Below are 20,610 nucleotides of genomic sequence, written 5' to 3' on the forward strand. Positions count from 1 at the left end.
TGTGGATTTCAGAGTGTGTTATAACCTTAAATTTTCTTTGGAAGACCCATTGTGCTCACAAAGAAAAAATACGATACAATATCCTCTTCTAATTTCTTTGCTCTGAAGGTTTCATTTTTAATGACTGCATAGATCTCTGACAAAATATGTCTATGTGAACATCACATTAAATGATGGGGAAATAAGGGCTGGCTGTCCAGCTACCAAGCACACAAATGAAAGCTGAAAGCTGGGATGGTTAATAAGCAGACACAACAGATCACAGGGCTCATTTTTTAGATGGATTATCTGACACAGTGTCAGCTGGACTAATGAATATCTGATGTTAAAAAACATTTTTAGGCCACAGTTCTCATCTCACATACAGCAGTATAATAAAGGAATAATTCTCTTGGAATAAATGCCATTACTGGGATGAGATCAGATTCATTCCTTTAGGTTTCAAGCCAGCTTTGATTGGTATCTGTACAAAGACTCCTGCTGAACTCAAATGAACAAAAAACAAATGCAAAAATCCAAGTGGCATAGATACAAATTATATACATTTATTTTTATTCATTTTAAATAACATTCTTCTGTATAAATTCTGACATATATTCAAATCATACACTTTTTTTTTTCCCTAGAAATGCATTTGTAAGCATAGCATATGCTTAGGAGACGCCTTATTTGGATGTGTAGTAAGACTGATGGGTTTCAGTTGGGAGCAAGTACAAGGCCCACATTTTTCTGATTTTAATCCATTCCTCTGACACACAAAGAACAGAATCCTGTGGGAGCTCATTTCAAAACTTCATTTTAACAAGAAATGTATTTTTAGGATACAATCTTAAATCCATTACTTAAAGGAGACTGTGCAAATTATCTGCCACATTTACATTGCATTTAACATTTATGATAAGACACTGTATAGCAGTGGTTAACTGGCCCAGGATACCTGAAGGATGCTGAATACATCCTCTTCTCTTTCGAAAAAAGACATCCAGTGTGCTAAGTTTGCTCAGCCTGGTCCAAGGGAATTATCATTCCAATGGATGACATCTCCTGACAGCTCCCCAGGGCTACTGCTCCACGCAGTTATTTCTAGCTGCAGTGGTTCCTAAGATTTAAGATCATCTACTCATATTAACCCAATCATACTTTTGCACTTTGCTTACCAAATACTCTCCTAAATTGTGAGCCAGCCAGGCTGCCCCATGCCTTTGACACATCATTGCTTTTTGCCCTTTATCTGCTCCATTATATCCTCTTGCCTTCAGTTATTTGTGGAACTGAACTCACCCCATTCAGACCAGCTGGATCCACAGAGCCTCACAACCCCGAGGATCGTGCCTGCACAGCTGGCTTCCCACCCCTACTCACCTCATCGTACCTTTGCTGTGTTCTCCAGCTACTTTACCATCCCACCACTGCCTTTCCACACAGTGGTCACAGCCAGACAGTGGTATGGTCCATTAGAATTGAAAGCTCTGGGTATCTGTATTGCTACATCAGCCCTACAAGTCATCTAGATGCCTTTGCCTTTTCCTGACAGACACTGAGTTGGGCCCCAGTGCAGCCCTGTAAGTCCATTCTGGCCAATCTACCCATGGCATTTGCAAACCTCAGCATCTGAGAAGCTTTGAGACAAGTTATGACATAGGGCAGGCTGGTGTTCCTAGTGGCCTTTCATACCCTGGCACAGGTGTTCTGGCTCTACACTCCATCCACAAGTGATGCCAACCCAAGCTGACTGGAGATGTAACTTGCTTCACCTTCCACAGTGCCTGAGGGGTGACTGCATGACTGACGGAGGCAGCAAGAAGAACCTAATCTCAGATCAAACCCAAACATGAAGCTGTTTATTCTTTCTTTTCTGGGGTTTCCCTTTATAAATATAATTCCTCCACACCAAAGTTCTGGCTGGCTGGAGATGGCTGCTCCACCCTGCTGAGTCAGCTTGCAATCTGACAAGCACTGTCCCACTGCCACATCCTTTCTGTGCTTTCTTCTGCTGTCCAAACCTGGGCAGCCAGGCCCCACCTCAGCCATTCTTCTCATCACAACTGCAGAGGCCATCTAGATCCCTTTGTCCAGATGTACAACCCCCACACACCATGGCTGCATCACCCTCCTTTGCATAAGGCATCCTGACCTCCTCATCTTTTCAATCTCAGGGCTAAAACAAAAAGCTCTTAAGAGTTCTGGAGGCCAGAAGCAACCCAGACACAAACACCTGCCTTTGCAGTGTATGGGATGGGAGGGCTCAGCACCTGAACTCATGCTCTGGTTCACCAGATGGTTGGTATTTTTACAGCCAGAGAAAAATTAAACCCTATTCCAGGTACAAGGTAGCCTACTGTCTTATCAAATCTGGGGAAGAGGTGTTTTGTGGCAAAGAGGATAACATCTACTAAAATGTTCTGGAAACATTAGAGTGAACAACCCATCCTTCACTTTGCCTGCTAGCATTAGTCCCAGAAGCTAACAGTTCCTAAATTACCTTTCCCCAACCTATGAAGTGACCAAGTGCAAGCGTATCACAAAATGAGCATTGTCAAATAATTACAATTTTTAGGAAATTCTCTATTTGTCACCACTCTGCTCTTTAAAAGCTGGAAGAATAACTCAAGGATTAGCAATATCCACATTTTCTCCTCTGTTCCTCCCCCATTTTATAACTAAATGTAGCATTGCTCGAACTTCAGCCCAATTTACAGAACTACAGAACCTCACTCAGGCCCATAGCAGGCAGCAGGATCTCTTCCACATTCCTCTATGCAATACCACATTCTCCTCTCACCATTTCTTGCCATCCTCTTGGCTATTCTTCCTCGCTGTGCCTCACCTTTAAATCAAGCAACAAGCTTTTGAAGCAGAAATGGCATCTTTGTGCTTGTGTTTAAAGCACCTATTCCCTACTCCCCCAAAAGTCTCCAAAGATAAGAAAAGCCTCCATGCAGCAAATAAATAATCACCACATTCTTCCTACCATTTCTCACACTGAGAAATATTTACTTTGCCCGGCTCTGAGGATGCATCAGCCAGCTCCTGCTGACCCTTAGCAGGTACTTCATTCCTCCTCAGCACCAACACGTACAGTGATGCAGCTTTGTTTTGCAGGTCGCCTGTGAGTTGGGTGTAATATCTGTGCATATCCAGCAGCACGCTATTGATTTACATGGGGCTGTCCAGCACTACCAGCAAGGTGCCCCATGGCACGACTTCCCCAAGCTGTGCTGCCCATTTGTTGTTCTCTCTGTCTGCCAGGCCCACTGAAAACTCAGGGGAACCCATAAAACCTTGTAGAATTCTAGACAGCTGATTCTCCTCCACCACCTTGTGCTACATGAATTTCCTGAAAGCACTCGTGCACGTTCAGCTTTTAAGGCCAGAAGTGCAATTCGGTTTCTGCGAGTATTGTGACTGAAAGCCATTTCCACCCAAATCCAGGCAAGTTTTGCCTTCATCCTTTAAGAGAAGCCAGCAGGCTGCACCCAGCCATAGACATCACTGTGTCCAACGGGAGGAACAGCACCGAGATCCCAAACGTGAGGAGCTTCAGGAAAGCTCAGTCATTGAGAGCCAGTGTATTTGCATCTTGTACAGAGACTTAAAAAGAAGTAACAAAAAGGTACATCTGCCAGCTGGACACCTCCAGGCTTTACTCGTGGCAACGCTGGCTATTCACTCTGTATTTAAAGGAATAGGGAAATTTGACAGATGCAAGTAGGGAGCACTCACATTTTCTCTAAAAAACAAAGTTATTCGATGACACACTAGAAGAAAAGCTTTAAGCAGTGGGTGTTTGCCAGAGTCCCAGCTCTGACAATATTGCCATCTAATTTACAGTATTTTAAACAACCTCTTTTTTTTTCTTTTTTTTCTTTTTAAACAATGCCACTAACCACTGTACAATTAAAATCTAGATGATAAAATATGACTGGGGAACAGAGGAGGTTGGGGAGGGGTCCACTTTGGGTTGGCTTTTTTGGTTGTTTGTCTTTTTTTTACAAATAATTACAAATACAGCTCCAAGAAGATATATTACATTTTATATACAGAACACACCATTGCTATCAGGGTAGGGTATTAAGCCTAGCTTTTATTTGTACACAGCAACCCTGAGATGTCTTGTCGTCTTCCCTTGCACAGAAACTATACAAGTTCATTAACCTCTTCTAGAAAAAAAAAAAAAAAAGTGGATTGCTATGTTTTAATAGCATCATCACCCTGTATAAATACTCAGAAAGGGAAAAGCTTACTCTCCTCCCTAACTCCAATATCTTTGTGATATTTTTTCCTGTTTCCCAGCTTTGTGGAAACTGTTAATGGTGACTTTTGTTCAAGTGTGCAACTCACTCCTCTACTTGCTTGGTAGTACAATAAAGAATCATTTCCCATTTTTTGTCCTCCTTTTCAAGCAAATTCACATCAGGAAGTAATACAAAGCCTTTACAAAGGTCTGTTTCCTGAAAATCCACTGTTAATCCGTAAGCTACTTTTCAAGCTAAAGATGCAGGCATAAGTGTTAGGTTGGCTGGAAACAGAGTAGCTTCTGATTAATGGGGCATTGCTTTCACTGCCCCATCACCTCTACATAAAAAGGATATTTTAAGATCAGCATAATCGAGTCTTGTACCGACAGTGAATTATGTGGGTCCTTACGGAGAACAACACACTGAATGCATTTCACCACGTTACCTGACGTTTGGGCACTACAGCTTCCTCCTGTTCACCTGCAAGCTACAGCATGCCCAGCTAAGAGTATCTGAAGAGCAAATTCCTCTGCACCGAGCCTTGGCACGGATCCTGATACCCCTTCAACAAGCTCTGTAACTTCTTGAAGCCAACTCTGGAACAGCTGGATTGCTTCCTCTTCTAAGCTTTAAAATTGTGCATGGGAGTCGTCAGCGTCAGCTGTCCGTTCGGTGCCACTTCATTGCCATCATCTTCCAGCAGCCCTGAAACATCAGCGTTGGGGATGCTGTCGTGGTAGCTGCTGAAGCTGATGTTGTCCTCTTTGAGTTCAATGGTCCAAAAAGGAGCATTAAGTTTTCTGTTCTGATACTCACGGTACATGTAGACAGCACCCACAAAGCCCATTAGTAGGACCACGACAATGATGATGACTGTCAAAATAATTATATTAAACTGAGTCCAAGAAACATCTGCAAAAGCAGAGGTACTATTGTCAGAGGAACTTAAAGGGAATATAGTCTGTATAGTTGTTGGTGACAACGTACTGTTTGTCACTGCAGTTGGAAGTGATGTTGCCTTGCTAGTGTTCGGAGCAGGACTTATAAACTCTGTTATTTCTGGGCCAAGAGTGGCTTCTACAAAACAAAAAAAAATAGAGATGCAGTCAATAAAGAAACATGATAAACTGCCATCAAACACACTCATGTAACAGTTATTATGTCAATCAAATCTACACTGCTAAAGCTGGATGTTTTGCAAAATAGCTCACAAAAAAGGTTAGCCAGGGATTTTTAAAGTAAATCTGTGTGCTAAGTGCTCCCTGACGGCAGAGATCCTGTGAAAATCCGGTGATGGACAGCTGAGTTTACTACCCAAAGACAGATCACAAGTGCACTAACCAAGATTCAATGCTAGATACGTGACCTCGTGATGAAAGTAAGCCACCTGGTCCAGCTCATGCTTAGCACATGGAGATGGGACTCCAGCAGGCACAGCAAGAATTTGTGCTTCGGCCCAACAAAGGCAGAGCCTCACTGGAGCAACGGGGCTGGCATAGCACTGTGCACCTTACACAGAACACTACAGGCAGGATTTATGTTTGTCTTACCTGTGCAAGATCAAGAGAAAACTGACCCATCAGTATTCTGCTGTCACAGTGCTCAGTACTGGGTTCCAATCCAGTTACATTGTAATATGTAAAAGGACAAAACGATCCCGGTTCTGCTTTCAAATGAAGTCATACACAAACCTCAGGAACCCCTGAGCTGACAGAAAGCAGAGGGTAGCTGAACTGCAACTAAAGAATGCTTTGGATGCTCTCCTGAAGCCTGTAAACACATGGGAAGCCAGCCCAAATCCTGTTTTAGTCTCTGCTGCAGGCACATGTCCACACGCCGAGGACAAAACCACGGGGACAAGCAGAGGGCCTTTCCAACACCACCCTCCTCAGCAGCCTCAGACACAGGCAGCCAAGGAGCTGCCCTCCCTGCAGGATTAGCTCCCTGCCCAGAGCTGAGGCAGCCTGAAGGGAACGCTGGAGATCTCCGAGGTGAGAAAACACAATGGTTAAGCCTCAGAAAGCACCATAAGAACCTGAGTATCTTTTAAAATGTGATTATAATGAAGTATTTCCTTCACAGGAGTAACCTTTGAATCTATTTTAGACTCTTAAGTAAAAGCAGTAAGAACCTTCCAGAAGCTGAAACCTCAATCAGTCAAAATGTACTCAACACCCATTGTTCCACAGGACTCTCTGCACCCTCTTTTCTCTTCCTTTTCCATTTCTGCTATCAGAAACACAACCTCATCTGAAACCCACGAACAACTGTGGCAATTACAGCTCAAGGTGCTGTGCTGTATTGATTCAGCTCTCCTGGAGAGTCTAATGATGACTGAGGAGAGGAGCCACTTCTGAAAGAGTTATTTTGCAGAGTTGCATCTCCAGTGGCAACAGGAGCTGCTCGTATTGAGCATGTCTCCAGCCATGGGCCCTCAGAGGGACTCCCAGGAGTTAAATTCGGGCTGATGAATTCCCAGGTCAGGAATGAGAAAGAAATTCCTCTCGAAGAGGCAGCATGAACCTGCTTTGAGTCCTCCCTGCAGCAGCTTCTCTTTTCACTGCAGGTGCTGCATTAGGTTGATAAGGATGCTGGGTGACAGAAAGCACTTCTCCATGGGTTAATGGGCAGAATCTAGTAATAATAGGAAGGAACATTACGGGAGCAAGAGATTCCTGGATACAGCTTTGGCAGAAGGGCATGAGGAATTCAGTCATTCTTTCCAAATTCCTTCATCAATACTTAATTCTTGGCAAATCCGGACAGTAGCTATAATTAGCAAAAACAGAACTGAGACAATGGCTGATTCACCAGCAAGGAAACAGGACTTTTCAGGGCCTTATATGTGAGTCAGCACCAGCTAAGTGCTGGCAAGGGTGTCCCGGGTGAAAACATATCCTGGAACTGATGACAACATCACAGGAAACAGTGCCATGCTCTGACAGCGGACTGCAGCTTCTGAGCCACAACAAGGGTGCTTGTTTCTGCTCGGCAAGGCCGTGCCAGCCCTCCAGATGTCCTAGGCCTGCTCCTTGAGAGCAGCAGCTGTTCAGTCAATGGGCAGCTTTGGCAGCTTCATCATGAGCGTCATATCCAGCTGCTCTGCTCACCCACAACTTCTGCAAAGCTGCCACTAACTCGTGGCATGAGTGCTCCAGGGAGCCGGGGCCGTGCCTGCAGCACCTAAGGCAGACAGGGATGCTCTGCAGGATGGCATCCCCAGTTTTGGCTTCTGCTCCCTGTTGCACCCCATCACTGCATCAGGATCAGCAGCCATCTGGGGATTCAAACCCTCTACTTTGGTCATCCCATGTGACTCTTGACTGCTCTCGCAAGCTGCTGCTAAAGCATCACACCTGGTAAGGTTTATGAATGGTCCATGTGGAAAAATGAGGTTGGTTTTAGCCTTGTCCAGGGAGTGCAAAGTGTGTTGTCCTATCAACTCTGATGGCTTAGGAGAGCCTCAGAGCCCAACAATTTCATCTGCAGATCTGGTGAGGATTTCACTCCAGAAGCCACTCCAAACTAGGTCACTCAAACACACTGGTGGTTTGTGAAAATGTCATTCTAAACTAGTTAATGCACAGTACCACAGCAAGTCAGTCTTTAAACAAGTGAAAGAAACTGTCAGAAAGAGAAAAAGCAGGTGTCAAGGAAACAGGAAAGCTAGATGAACATGTCTCTGTCCCTCTGAACAGAGACAATCTTCTCCCACATCAGGAACTGACTTAACAATGTCCTTAAAATAAAACGAATTGCAGTGAAAGCTGCAAGTATACAAGCAAAATCATGCATATTTTAATGGAGCAAGGTCACGTAGTTCTTTATATGATGGCAGAGCTGTGCAGAGTGAGATGATGGATGACCCAATGCAAAACTGTCATTTCCTGCCCTGCATCTGCAAAGTTAGAGCTAATGAGCATTCAACTTTCTTTGTATTGATCATCTCCCTGCACAGAGGGCTCAGTGATTGCACCTCCAGAGACCAGCACGGGAGTAAAAACCACATTAGCTCCTAATGGAAGATCTGGATTAAATCTCTGTTGGTGACAGGGATGAATTTGGGTCCACGTACACTTCCTGAACAATGGGTTCTCTTACCTAACACAAGAGTGCTGGAATTGTGTCTATGCATGGAGCTGGAGGTCCACCTTGAGGAACAATGATATCCTAATATCCACTGAACTGGTAGTGTAAGAACTACCTTCTGTGATTTTACTCTGAATTTCACTATGCACTAGCTTTTCTAAGTACCAGAGCCAGCTTGCACCTGAGGATGCTACATGCAGCACTTCAGATGACAATGAAGATAGATGAGAGACCCCAGAGCAAGCACCACTAAGTTCTGGCATTCACTTGCTGCATAAGCCTGGCTCTCACCTCTCAGGGCAGATTCAGCTTCCCCATTTGCAAAGCCAAAATAAGAATGTCTAGATTAGTTCTGAGTCATTATTTGCACAGTATCAGGGGTGACAGAAGTTATTATGAATGCTCTTTGCATGGAACTAAACAGTGCACTAAAATGGATTGGTCAAACGGGGGCCCTGGGCAGCCTGATGGTGGGCAATCCTGTTCATGGCAGGGGAATGAGTCTGATGGTCTTTAGAGGTCCCTTCCAACCCAAATCATTCTGTGAGTCTACAACCTGGAAATTCATTGGGCACTAGGAACTCAAATACATCAAGCAACAGAAGCCTGAAAATCTACATTTCAATACACTGCAAGTAGATTTCTTCTCAGCACACTGTCGACCTGTGTGGGAAACTCAAGATATCTGCAGAACACTGAGGGCAAGCAGTGCATCAGGTGCATCCATTGCTGCTGCTCGTTTCAGTATTGGCTGCATTGAGCTTCTGGTAGTGGAGGGCAAAACTTCCCAAGGAAGTCTTCCCCGTGCCCCACGATGAGCCTTTTGGAGGCATGGGGTTCATTGTTTTCCCTGGAAGACTTCAAAGCCTCTTCCTCCTCAGTCCAAACCCACCCCATGAGCAATTACCAGCCTCCAGGCAGCTCATGCACATCTGGTACACAGCGGGCTCCAGCCCCGAGCCCAGGAGCACATTTTACCTTTCCTGGTGCAGTTGATTCCCTCGGGGTCCCTGACGTAGCCGTCCTCACACTCGTGGCAGTGGAAGCCAGCAGTGTGGTACAGGCACCCGATGCACTCGCCACTCTCTGGTTTGCAGATGCTGGGGGACAGCGTGGGGTCCACGTTCCCATTGCACTGGCACCTGACACAGATGCTGTCGGAGTTGTAGTAGCCGTCGGCACACTGGTTGCAGTTGGGGCCAGTGTAACCAACTTTGCATTTGTCACATGTTGGGGCAGCTTCACCAGGCTCTGCAGAATACAGAAAGCAGAAGAGCTGTGTGCCATAGCCCCTCTTTGTGGGGTTTGTTCTGTGGGACTGTGAACAACTAAGACAAACATCAGTGGCCACTGACTGTTAATCAATCTCAAATTTTAAGCTATAAATATAATTATTTAACTGCAGCATTTTCTGTTTCTGGGGAGAATAAAAAGCTTTATGGGGTTCTGATGCCTCGTACCAGCATCACAGAGCACGCTCAGCAGGTTGCTAAGCAAACATGCCTGCTCCCAAATGTCTCCATCTCAAGCAGCCAGTTTCAGGAAACAGCTGGATGGAGGCTGCCAGCAATCTGCAGCAACCTGGTGGCACTGCTTCCAGCAAGATGCCCTGGTCCCAGCACAGGGAGACCCAGCGGCTACACGTCGGCCCCATGGCTGTTGCACACTGAGCAGCAGTTTAACTGAAACACATTGAGAAGAGCTCAGACCAAGAGGAATCAGACCAAAAGGAGAGCCTTACGGATCTGGCAGGTGCCGGTCGATGCCACAGTGGAGCAGGGGCAGCGGTGGCAGCTGTGGGTGCTCCTGTAGAAGCCACTCCTGCAGAGCTCACAGTGCTTCCCCTCCGTGTTGTCCTGGCAGTGCAGGCAGGTGCCTGGGGAAAGAGCACAGCAGCCAGTTGGCAGCAGAACTGGAGCAGAGCATTTGGAGCATGAACCCACGTGGTGTGCTTGCAATTAGCAGAGCTCACAGGTGATTCAGGATGTCCTCCAGCCAAAATACAATCCTGGGACTTGCCTTGGACTCTTATGACCTTTAGACAGTGTTCCACACACTCAGATAATGTGAAAAAGTAGGTAGCCCCAACAAAGGTGCCCGTAACTCAAAGTCAAGGCAGGTAAACACATGCTATCAATATTAAATATTTCCCAACAGAAGGGGTTTGGAGCAGTATCTGTGACAGCAAGCCAGTATGGCAATACTTAAACCCCCACTTTTGCAAGGGGATTTCCCTCCAGCTTATGCCTTTGTTCCTTTTTGTGTTCCCATACTACAGAGCTGATAAACAAGTGCCACTGCACTGCTGTGGGGGCCAACAGCTACATCCCACCTGTGTGGATCCAGCTTCCCCCATTCCTAGCACAGGAGGAACATTTGTCAGGGGCACAAGCCAGCAGCAATCTGTGACCTTCCTGCGGGGACAGAGGAGACCTGCCTGGGGAAGCCCCTGAATCAGAAAACTGACAAGCTGTGTCTCATGAAGGCTGTGTCCTAATGGCCCTCTAAATTGCATTTTGATATTATTGTGAACAGGGAAAGAAAAATCAACCACAACCATCCATCAACAGGAACATCCTGTAATTCAGCAGGCTCCTCTTGGAGGTGGTGGTGACCTGAGGGATGCTTATTTGATTAAATCCCCTGCACAAGAATCTAAAAATGCATCAGCCTCCTTGCAACAACCCAAGCTAGCACTGCACATCCACTGCATTTCTGAGCACTGACAGGAGGTTCCCCAAGCTACACCAGCAGCGCTGCTCCTATCGATGCTAACCACATCTAATATGCTGAACTGGTTTCATGCTGACTATTAACATAACCACAGCAGATCTTCTCATTAATTTTGAAGCAGTTTGGCTCCCATGCAAGCCCACCGCATGGCTCCTGCTTCTCTCCTTGCACAGCGATGACTTCGCAGCAGAGCAACCCAAGCCCAGCACCAAGGAGACAAAGCAAACCCTGGTTAGCTGCTGAATTGGAGAAGTGGCTGATTCACCCACAGCAGTGCTGACAGCACCCTAGTAAGCCAGGATGCTTGCTCGGCATCAGCTCCCACACACTGTTTGCTCTGCTCCCGGCTGCCTGCCAGATACGAGCTGGTGGCTTTTGTGGGAGAGGTGCGGAGTTAGAGGGGAAATCACCTCCTGCTTTCTGTTCCCACAGCTGCAGCCCTCAGTCAGCTGCTCTGCCAGGCTGCCCTGTGCAAAGCCACTGCTGGAAAGCCAGTATGCTCCATCAGCACCGAGGGTGCCTTGAACTGTGCTCTGCAGGCTTCAGTGGGGCATAAATCTGGGCTCACACCTGCGTGCTCTGTACAGCTATGGTCATTTCAAGCCCAGTGTCTTTCCTGCCTGTGGAAATTACCAGCATTTATCTGCCCTGTGAAATGGCTGCACTTCCAATGAGTCAGCAGGTTGCTCAGCCGTGCACAGCAATCGAGTATCAATGTTGGAAAGCCTTAATAATTAATAGCTCTTCCCACCCTGATGACACCCTGGGGACGGCTCAGGGCTGGCTGTACCCCAGCTGGATACAACTGAAGCCGCACAGCCCCAACACCGTGCATGAGGGTCACAGCGGAGGAAGCGAGGCCACGTGGGGACTTCTGGCTGCCCAATTTCCAGCCCAGTAATTCTAAATATTCCTCCTGGGCAGAGCTGAGCTGAGACAGGCTGTGAGGAGCCGGCAGGGGGAGCCCAAAGGACAGCATTAGTGCGGAAAAAAGCCTTGAAAATTTGACAAAGACTGCACACAGTTGATGTGAAGCTGGGGAGGTCACACAAAGTGCAGTCTCTAGTGCAGGCTGAGAGCACTGTGTTACTTGTTAGACGTCGGAGCTCATTTTTATCGACTGTTCTCTGTTCTGGTTTTGTTGGGTTCCCCCATCTCCGGCAGCAAATAAAGCAGATGGAGGAAAAGGGAGGGGAAAAAAAAAAAAGGATTTTTGTCAAATCAACAATAGCTCATTAACTGAAATGAGGGCTTTTCTTTGCAGAGCTGCAGAGGCCAGGGCTGTAAACTGGGGTTTGAATCGAGAGAGAGGGATCATCGTGGGAGAAGAAGGTAGAGCAGATTATCTCACTCCTTCACAAAACCCACACAGCCAGCTCCAAATCAGCATCAGAGCTGAAGTGTGCACAGCTTTCATATCCTGCAATATCAAGAGGACGTAAAATCATGCTTGAAGTTCAGAGTAGGAATGAATGAATTCAATTCTGAGGAGTGCAGACCTGGAACATGCCCACGGAAGCAGGAGGAGGGCAGGAGCAGGTGCCAAAACTGCCCCAGATCACCACATTGATAAGCCCTGCCTCTCTGTGTGAGCTATTTAAAAAAGGGCAGCATTTCTGAAATGACTGCTCCTTGATAAGCTCCTGGATAAATATTACAGAATCACATTGCAATCTGGAAGATCTGATGAGAATGTGAATGTTACAGGGTGAACGCTGTTGCTACGTGGGGACTGTGCTGTCTGCACAGAGCTGCTCCTCCAGGAGCCCTCCTTGCAGCCGGGAGGAGAAACAGCTCAGCCTCCCCCTGCCCTCCCATACACCACCCAAGCACAGGTGCCTCAACATTTGCACCCCATCAGCATCCATATGCACAAGAGACAGCAAAGGGACGATCAAGAAAAACAAACGAGGCAAATTCACAAGAAGCAGGCAATAGTAATTAGACGTGGCCAGTTTTTTTCCCAGCGCTAATTACATAATCTGTGGCAATACCAGTCACCTTACATCACTGCCAGCACAGTGTATGTTTCCAGGTAAACAGCATTGAAACAAAAGCTCCTTAAGAGCCCGCGTCGTGTGTTAGAGCAGAACAATGGAGCACTGATTTCCGATAGAGACTGCAGGATAAAGGCTCTGCACTGCAGCCTGGAGCAAATAACCCAGCCTTTATCGGCTTCATTGGGAACAGGACTCCCTCCAGCCCTGCCCTGCGTCTTAATTTCAGCCTCACGGTGATGATCCTGAGCACTCAAAGCACAAAGATGGAGATCAGTAGGGTGAGTGAAAACGGGAAAGGAGACAAAGAGGCAAAGCTTGCAGGCGCGGTGCTCAGCAGGGGAAGGCAGAGTTACCTGTTAGGCGGTCGCAGGTGTTGGAGTGGTTGTTGCACTGGCACGGCTCACAGGTGCTGTTGGCTCTGTAATACCCATCACTGCACCGGTCACACTTCAGGTCTGTCACGCCGACTTTGCACCGGCACTTCCCATCGCTGCATGGAGAGGAGCAAGCAGTGAAATCGTAAGATCACAAAAAGAGACCTTTAAAGGCCATCGGGTCCGACTCCTTCCAATGAACAGGGGTGCTCAGGTTGGTCCCCTGCAGGAGAAGGGATCAGTGCAGGCACCACAACTCACAGAGCACCCCTGGGCAGCACGGGATGCAGCTCCTTCTCACCACCCCTTCCTTCCCCAGCATTTAGCATTGCCTGCATCCCATTGTTCTCCCTCACTCCTCCTGTGGAAGCCGAGCACCGTGCTATTTGCTTCTGAAAGCCCCCAGAAAAATCCGTTGATTCCAACTAATCGAGGCACCAAACAGCTCGATGTGTTGCTTTTAATTAAAACACATTGTGATGTTCTGGGAAGACGTTGCTTCTGTTAGAAATGAACATGATTTTGTATTTCTGTTCTTCGCTCTCTTGCTAAAGGAAAAGGAAGCACTCCAAGGCACACCAAAATGCAGCAGTCAGCCCGGGAGGCTGCACAATTAAACACTTGCAGAATACTAAATTTCAGGCATATTTAATGGACAGATTACAAGCAGGCAGAAGCAACGCGATGTTTCCTGGCTCTTCAGACCATTATCCAGAATTGGAGCGGGCAGATGCGGAATTCAAAGGGATGATGCTGTGAAGCAGCTCCGACTGTTTGACTTTTAAAAAGCTTTTCACAAGACCTGACATTAATCCAAACGTTGTCACAGTGTTTACAACGAGAGCAAACAGAAAGCAGCTTGTTTTTATTTGCTTCTGGCCACCGCTGGGCAGATATTCCTGTAAGAGGGCAGGGGATGGGCAGAGCCAAGCAGGGAAAAACAACAGCATGGGGATTTCCCAGAGTGCAGAGTCCCATATTATTGCCCCTTGTCCCATCCATGATCATGCCTGTATTTACTGACATCCTCCTGCACCTTTCCTCAGACTCCCACGTTTTTAAAGGTTTATTTCCCCACCAACTCCACTCAATGGAGCATTTTGGGGCAACGTCCCTTGATTTTACTTGTGAGCTTAAGAATAACAGGAAAGAAAGGTATTTTTATTTTAAAAGGTTTTGGAAAGTTTAATTTTAATGGCTCTCAAGCAGACCTTTTCTCAACATGTTACATATGGCACAGAGCCAGGTTCTGCATGTGCAAGAATTAAATCACTCAGCAAATATAAAGCTTTCCCTGTGGTCATTGCTTCCACAGAATAAAGCCCCCTTACAACACTCCTTTTCACAGCCCCAGCCCAGTAAGGGCTGTCAGACACTTTTTAAAGCAAAGGTCAATGATATAAATGCGTCGAAACCACAAAAAAAGTCCTGTTAACAGACCGAGTGCACCCATAAAAATCCAGCAACTTGAAAGAAAAGGGCCACAGTTTAATACTTGCACAGTGAGAACGGAGCTGCATTTTGAGCCAACGCCAGGAATTTCATTTTTGGGGGATGTGGGGGAAAGGAGGGGGAAGGGAGGAAACATTTTGATGCAGCGACATCAATTGCTCAACTCTATTTCGGAGATTAACTCCACCAAAGCCAACCAGCTTGTCGCTCTTGACAAACAAGTGATGCAGAGATGGGATGGGACAGAACCAGGCCCTAAATCCCAGCATCTCAGTCAGCTTTAACCCTGCCTGGGAGTGCCCTGGGAGCAGGGCACAAAGTCCCACCTCTGTAGCATCTTGTGCTCGGCCTGACGCTGCAGAGCCTCACAGGTAACTCCCAGCCAGGACTTACAGCCAGGGATGCAAACACAGACACAAAGAGCTGTGTGCAAACCCCTCACTGCTCAGCACAGGAACTTGAGGCCTCCTTGCATGGAAAATAAGGAAAGCACAAAAATATCTGTGGTCCAAGAGAAATTGCAGCATGCAGCTGTGATGGGAGCTGTGCTCCTGTACAGAGACCCCTAAAGAGAAGGGACAGACAGACACAAGACGGATGGGCACACGAGCAGCACAGCCTTAGGGCTGTTGGGAGGCACGCTGTGCATGGTTTAATGGTGTAACAGAAAACCCTTAGCAAACTCCAATAGTTTATTTTCTTCTTTCTTTTCTTTCCCAAGGAGAAGGGAAAAATTCATGCTGAACATTTTCCCAGCTGCCAGCAAAACACGGATGCCCAGCTGCCATCAGGAGCCCCAGGGCCAACCAATGTGCCCCAGCCCCAACCTTTTGTGCTTTCATTTTAAAATTTTCTCTTCATATACAAGGCTGGTGAGACTCTGGAGCAGGGTAAGAAGGAGGGCACACCTACGGGCATCAGCACAGGGCACGACGTGTGGGTTTCCCATCTCCCTGCTTGCACACCTGGAACAGGAAAAGCCCCCTTGGGTTTCACCTCCCCTCTCCCCCTGGAAGCCCCAACGCTTTCGTGGAAGTGATGCTCAGCTCTGAGCCGCCTTTGTGGCAGGCAGAAGAAGTGGGGCTTTATGGCACAGAACATTGGGCCTTTGTGCACCGCATTCCTCGCGCTGTGCCGGGGGAGGGCGCCTGGTTAGAGGGCAGCCCTCGATGGAGAGGGACCCTGAAAGGCCGCTCTGTGAGTGTCAAAGGGCCACCTTGTCCAGCCCTGCCACCGCATCCCCCCGCCGGGGACACCCCGCATCCCACCCTGGGAAAGCTGGGGATCTCCACCCCAGCACTGCCTCAGTGCTCAGAGGGAGCTCAGTGGGGAGAGCACAATGCCATTGGATACCAACGCTGCCCTACAGAGTGCAGAACTCAAATGGGCTCAGAACAGGATCCAGCCATGGGGAATGGGCTGCCGCCCATGGTTCTGCACAGCGCAGCCCCTCCATGCCCCAAATCCTCAATGCAGGGAGAGGGAAGGCACAGGGCAGCCTGAAAACCACAATGCAGCCATAACGACCCCAACAGCCATGCTGGTATCTTTGCGAGGGCAGGCAATGCTCATCAGAGCAGCAAGCCTGCAACACACGAACAGCAAAGCCTGTTGGAAAATCAACCAAATAACAGGATTTCTGAGCAGCCCAAATTACTGTAGGGGAGATTATGACAACCTGCCGCTCACTGTTGTGTTCATTCACTCAGTCCTTTCCCTCTTCTTTCTGCACGCCAATACAGATGAGTGCAGGGACAACATCCACCTGCTTGCACAGGAGAACCAATCAGCTGTAAAGCACAGGAGCCGGTAATAGAAGAGATATATGGATAATTAAAGCACACACACACACACAAATCTGCTCTGCCAGGGTATTCTTCCACATTTATGACGTCCACATGTAACAATTTCCGCTATGAAAATGATCTCTTCTTGGCAGAAGGATGCTGACGAGGCATTGCCTGGAGATAATGAGCCACTGCTTGTGCTCGGCTGATCCACAAAGGGAGCACAGTGTTTCAGATATGAAATAGGGAAAAGATGGCTTTTTGGAGACATTGTTTTGGAAGCCATTGAGGAGTTGGGCTCCCAGTGTGGCTTACTGGGCTGCTGGGATACAATGGGATGGCAATGCAGACCCCACCCTAAAAAATGACACTTCTAAGTGAATGACACCGATGACAGAAAACGAGCATTTTCTGCATGCAGAATGAGAACTCCACCATCTTCCCCCCAACAACCCTCTGAGCTGGGATGGGTGGAGACCCTGGGAACAAGGCCAGGGAAGCTCCACAAGTGGCTTTCTACAGATCTGCCTTTTCTAACAAACCCCACATTTCCACCCCACATGGCCTCACACCTCAAGATGCCCAACCTGGTTCCAGCTCCTGCCCTGCCCCAGTGCCTCCCAGCAAAACTAATGCTCCATGTTCACATTTCCCCATGGCCTCACTGCATCCTTCCCCTCCCAAAGAGCTCTGCAAGCCCAGCTCCCCCAGAACCCCCAGGCCTTAGCCAAAGACCTTCACAAAGGGCACTCTGTGGAGCTGCTGCTCCTACCCTCATTGCAGTGCTTCTGTAAATCCATCCAGGTCAGGATCCCACCCAGCCCCTCCAACCAGAGCCCAGCACATAGAGGGCATGCAGGGGGAGGCTGCTCCCTTTCCAGCCTCACCACATCCCTGCTCCAGGGCACAGCCATGTACAAATGCTCTCAGGGATGCTCTGCTTTAATTCTTTTTAATGCAAACACAAAGCATCGGATCCCCTCGAGGGGGGGCAAAACATCTCTGAATTAACACTCTGGCATTTATATGCATGCATTATCTTTTTTTTCTTTTCTTCTCAGAATGGAAGCAAGTGACAGCAGATCTTTGGTACATGCCTTACACCAGCCTGAGGTGTGAAGCATGGCTGCACCAAGACCAGAGCTGCCAGGCTGGCAGTGAGCACAGCAGCATGCAGGCTGCAGCCCAGGGCATGAAGCAAACTGCAGCACATGGACCTCGTGCTTTCCATTGCCCTTCTGCTTGTGGGGAAACTGAGGCACGGGCAGTGGGAGTGAATTATCAAACATTGCAAAGCCTCACTTTAACATATTCCTGTTTTCTTTTGGGACACACAACCACGCTGCACTCTTGTCCCCAAAGTCCCACGTGCGCTTCCCTCCACCAGCAATTTCCCTGAACACAATGATAAGAGACAACTGCATAGAAAGGAGAAATGGGGAACAGAGCCCTGAGCTCTTCTGCAGGGCAGTGCTGTCTCACAGCATCTCTTCATGTCACATCCCAATGCGCAGAGTGTGACAACAGCCACACGGGGCCGCCTGCTCGTGTGCCACCAGGAAGAAAAGCCAGCAGGTGCTGTGTGCCATGCTGTGAATTCCCAGCAAGATGCAAACACCGCTGCACTGTGGGGCTCAGGGACGTGCAGGGCTGCCCGACATTGGCAGGGAAAGACACAAAGTCCTTCGGCACCTCCTCTTTGTGGGCTGCTTCCTGCAGCCTGGAACCCTGCGTTACTCACTGAGTCAGAGGACAGGTTTCCACAGGAAGGCTGTTTCACCATCCTCTGAGATAGCCTCTGCAGCAGGAGGAGGCTCTGACCGCTCCCATCCTGTGCTTTGGGCACGGTTCCCAGCAGGAGCATCACGCCCAGCAAGGCGCAGGATGGGCAGGCAGGCACAGCTCTGCTCTGCAGGTGCCCACCCAGTGGTGCCAGGGGATGTCAGCGCAGCCCTGCTGACAGCAGCACCCAGCCCTGCTGACTCACAGCCTCCAGAGGGGACTCCCAGACAGGGAACTAAAACTAAAAGCGACCTTTGATTAGCAGCTGCGGAGCCCAGGCACGGCGACAGCATGTCAGGTCAATGTTCACTCCCCAGATCAATGACTTGCCTGAGGAAAAGGATTTTTATTTTTTATTTTTATTTGCAGTCTAGTTAATAAACAGCATTTTGGCTGGCCAGATGATGGCACACGGGTAGAGCATGCCTGGAAATGATACCAATAACGATCATACGGCGCTGCTTTCAAAGTCACTCTGGCAAAAGTCTGAGCAAGCTGACAGCAATGCATCACACGTGTTCTGGAGGCTACATCCATGCTGCTGCTCTGCTCAGAACAGCAGGTGTTTTTTTCTTAAATCAGGGTGCAGGAATTAACCTGTGCAAGTTAACACTTGGCTGCTGCTTTAATTAGTTCTAATAGTAATAATAGCAATAAGTCATAAACAGCTGGCAGTATTTTTAATGTCAACAAAGCAGGAGCCAGCTTTTGGTGTGCCTGGTCCTGAGCAGGGTGGAAAACTCCACACCCCCCAACAGCCACCCTTTCAATATGAAGGTCACTCCAACCAAGTGCAAAACTGCATTTAGGTTTTGATTTTTTAATCGTGTACGCCACCAGAAAAGGGCCAATAATGCAGGGCTTGGGAGCTTGGAAAAGAAATAAGGCACAACATTCTTACAGGCAGCATGTCCCTGCAGGACACTGCGGTTCTGACTCAGCACCAGCCTTGGCAGCAGAGTGCAGGTGTTGAGCACAGAGGGCGCCCGGACCAAACCCCAAAAGGCAACAAGAGCAATGCCAGCACAGCAGAACGCCCGGCAGAAGAGCACATTCGTTATCAGCAATTCAGGAGCATCTGCAGCAGCTCTCAGGTTAAATGAGGCTGGGTTAAAGCCCAGGCAGGGAAAGAGCCACAGGGCGGATGAGGGCAGACCCTGGTGCCACACCTGCCCCTGCCACCACCGATAACCTCCAATTAGCACCAACCAACATGACCCACCTACAGGCATTGGGCTGGAACGAGATGATCTTTGAGATCCCCAAGACATTCCACAACTCTATGATTCACACCTGCTCTGCATCTCAAACGCCCCCCCCCTCCCTGCCCACCCATCATCCCCACCTGGGGTCGTTTGGTTACTCACTCATCGCAGCTGGGTCCGAGGGCACCAGTGGGGCTGCAGGCACAGGGCAGGCAGTGCTGCTGGCTGTGGTCGGGGTGGAAGCCATGGGCGCAGTGCTCGCAGTGCAGCCCCGCATAGCCTGGCAGACAGGTGCAGCGTCCCGGAGCGTCGTGGCACCCACTGCTTCCCACAGCACTGCAGTTGCATGGCTCTCCTGTAAGAGGGAAAGAGAGGCTGAAAGGGGTGTGTGGAGGGCACAGGGATTGGGTCATAGCCATATTATAGGTGCTTAAATATACATACACACATATATAATCATGTTTGTCGTTGTCTGGTTATGTGGTTGGTCAGGAGCTGAGCAACACGAGGTGATATCGGGGTAAAATAACAGTGCTGGTGGTCCTGGGCAAGCTGCTCCAGGTAGCCCAGGTGAAGCAGAGCACCTCCAGGGATCCCTCCCTGCCTCGGCCAGTCTCTGAAAACCATTAGCAGGTGATGAACCCATTAACTGTAAGATCCAGTCTCTAGTTTACTGGTGGGATTGTCCTTACAACAAAGACATTTTCAACACACCTACATGGTGCACCGGGTAGGACCACTGCTCATGGAGAGAGGATACAAAATCCTCCAAAAGCTGACCAGATTTGAGCTCTGTGCATTTGGGGCTAAGCACCCTCCTTTTTTCCATTGCAAATCCCAACTGCAGCAGCCCAAGCCCCCTGCAAATCTGCGCTCCATGCCAGGAGCACAGAAAAAGCTTTAGCCAAGGGGTGATGGAGCTGGGCAGTAGAGACCCGCTTGCTTTGCCC

General features: G+C 48.4%; 1 protein-coding gene across 1 annotated transcript in view; it reads right to left on the reverse strand.

Moving 5' to 3' along the window:
- Positions 1-525: 525 nt before the first annotated feature.
- The window catches only part of MEGF9 (multiple EGF like domains 9), a 37,000-nt gene continuing 16,915 nt past the window's right edge, over positions 526-20,610 (reverse strand). The window contains exons 2-6 of the mRNA XM_052668945.1: positions 19,823-20,015; positions 13,414-13,550; positions 10,069-10,203; positions 9,306-9,578; positions 526-5,315 (exon numbers count right to left, since the gene is read on the reverse strand). Of these exons, the coding sequence (XP_052524905.1) occupies positions 4,861-5,315; positions 9,306-9,578; positions 10,069-10,203; positions 13,414-13,550; positions 19,823-20,015 (1,193 nt within the window). The 3' untranslated portion in view covers positions 526-4,860. The remainder of the gene's footprint in view (positions 5,316-9,305; positions 9,579-10,068; positions 10,204-13,413; positions 13,551-19,822; positions 20,016-20,610) is intronic.

The sequence above is a fragment of the Tympanuchus pallidicinctus genome, unplaced genomic scaffold (genome assembly GCF_026119805.1).
Source record: "Tympanuchus pallidicinctus isolate F22 unplaced genomic scaffold, pur_lepc_1.0 scaffold8, whole genome shotgun sequence".
Lineage (NCBI taxonomy): Eukaryota > Metazoa > Chordata > Aves > Galliformes > Phasianidae > Tympanuchus > Tympanuchus pallidicinctus.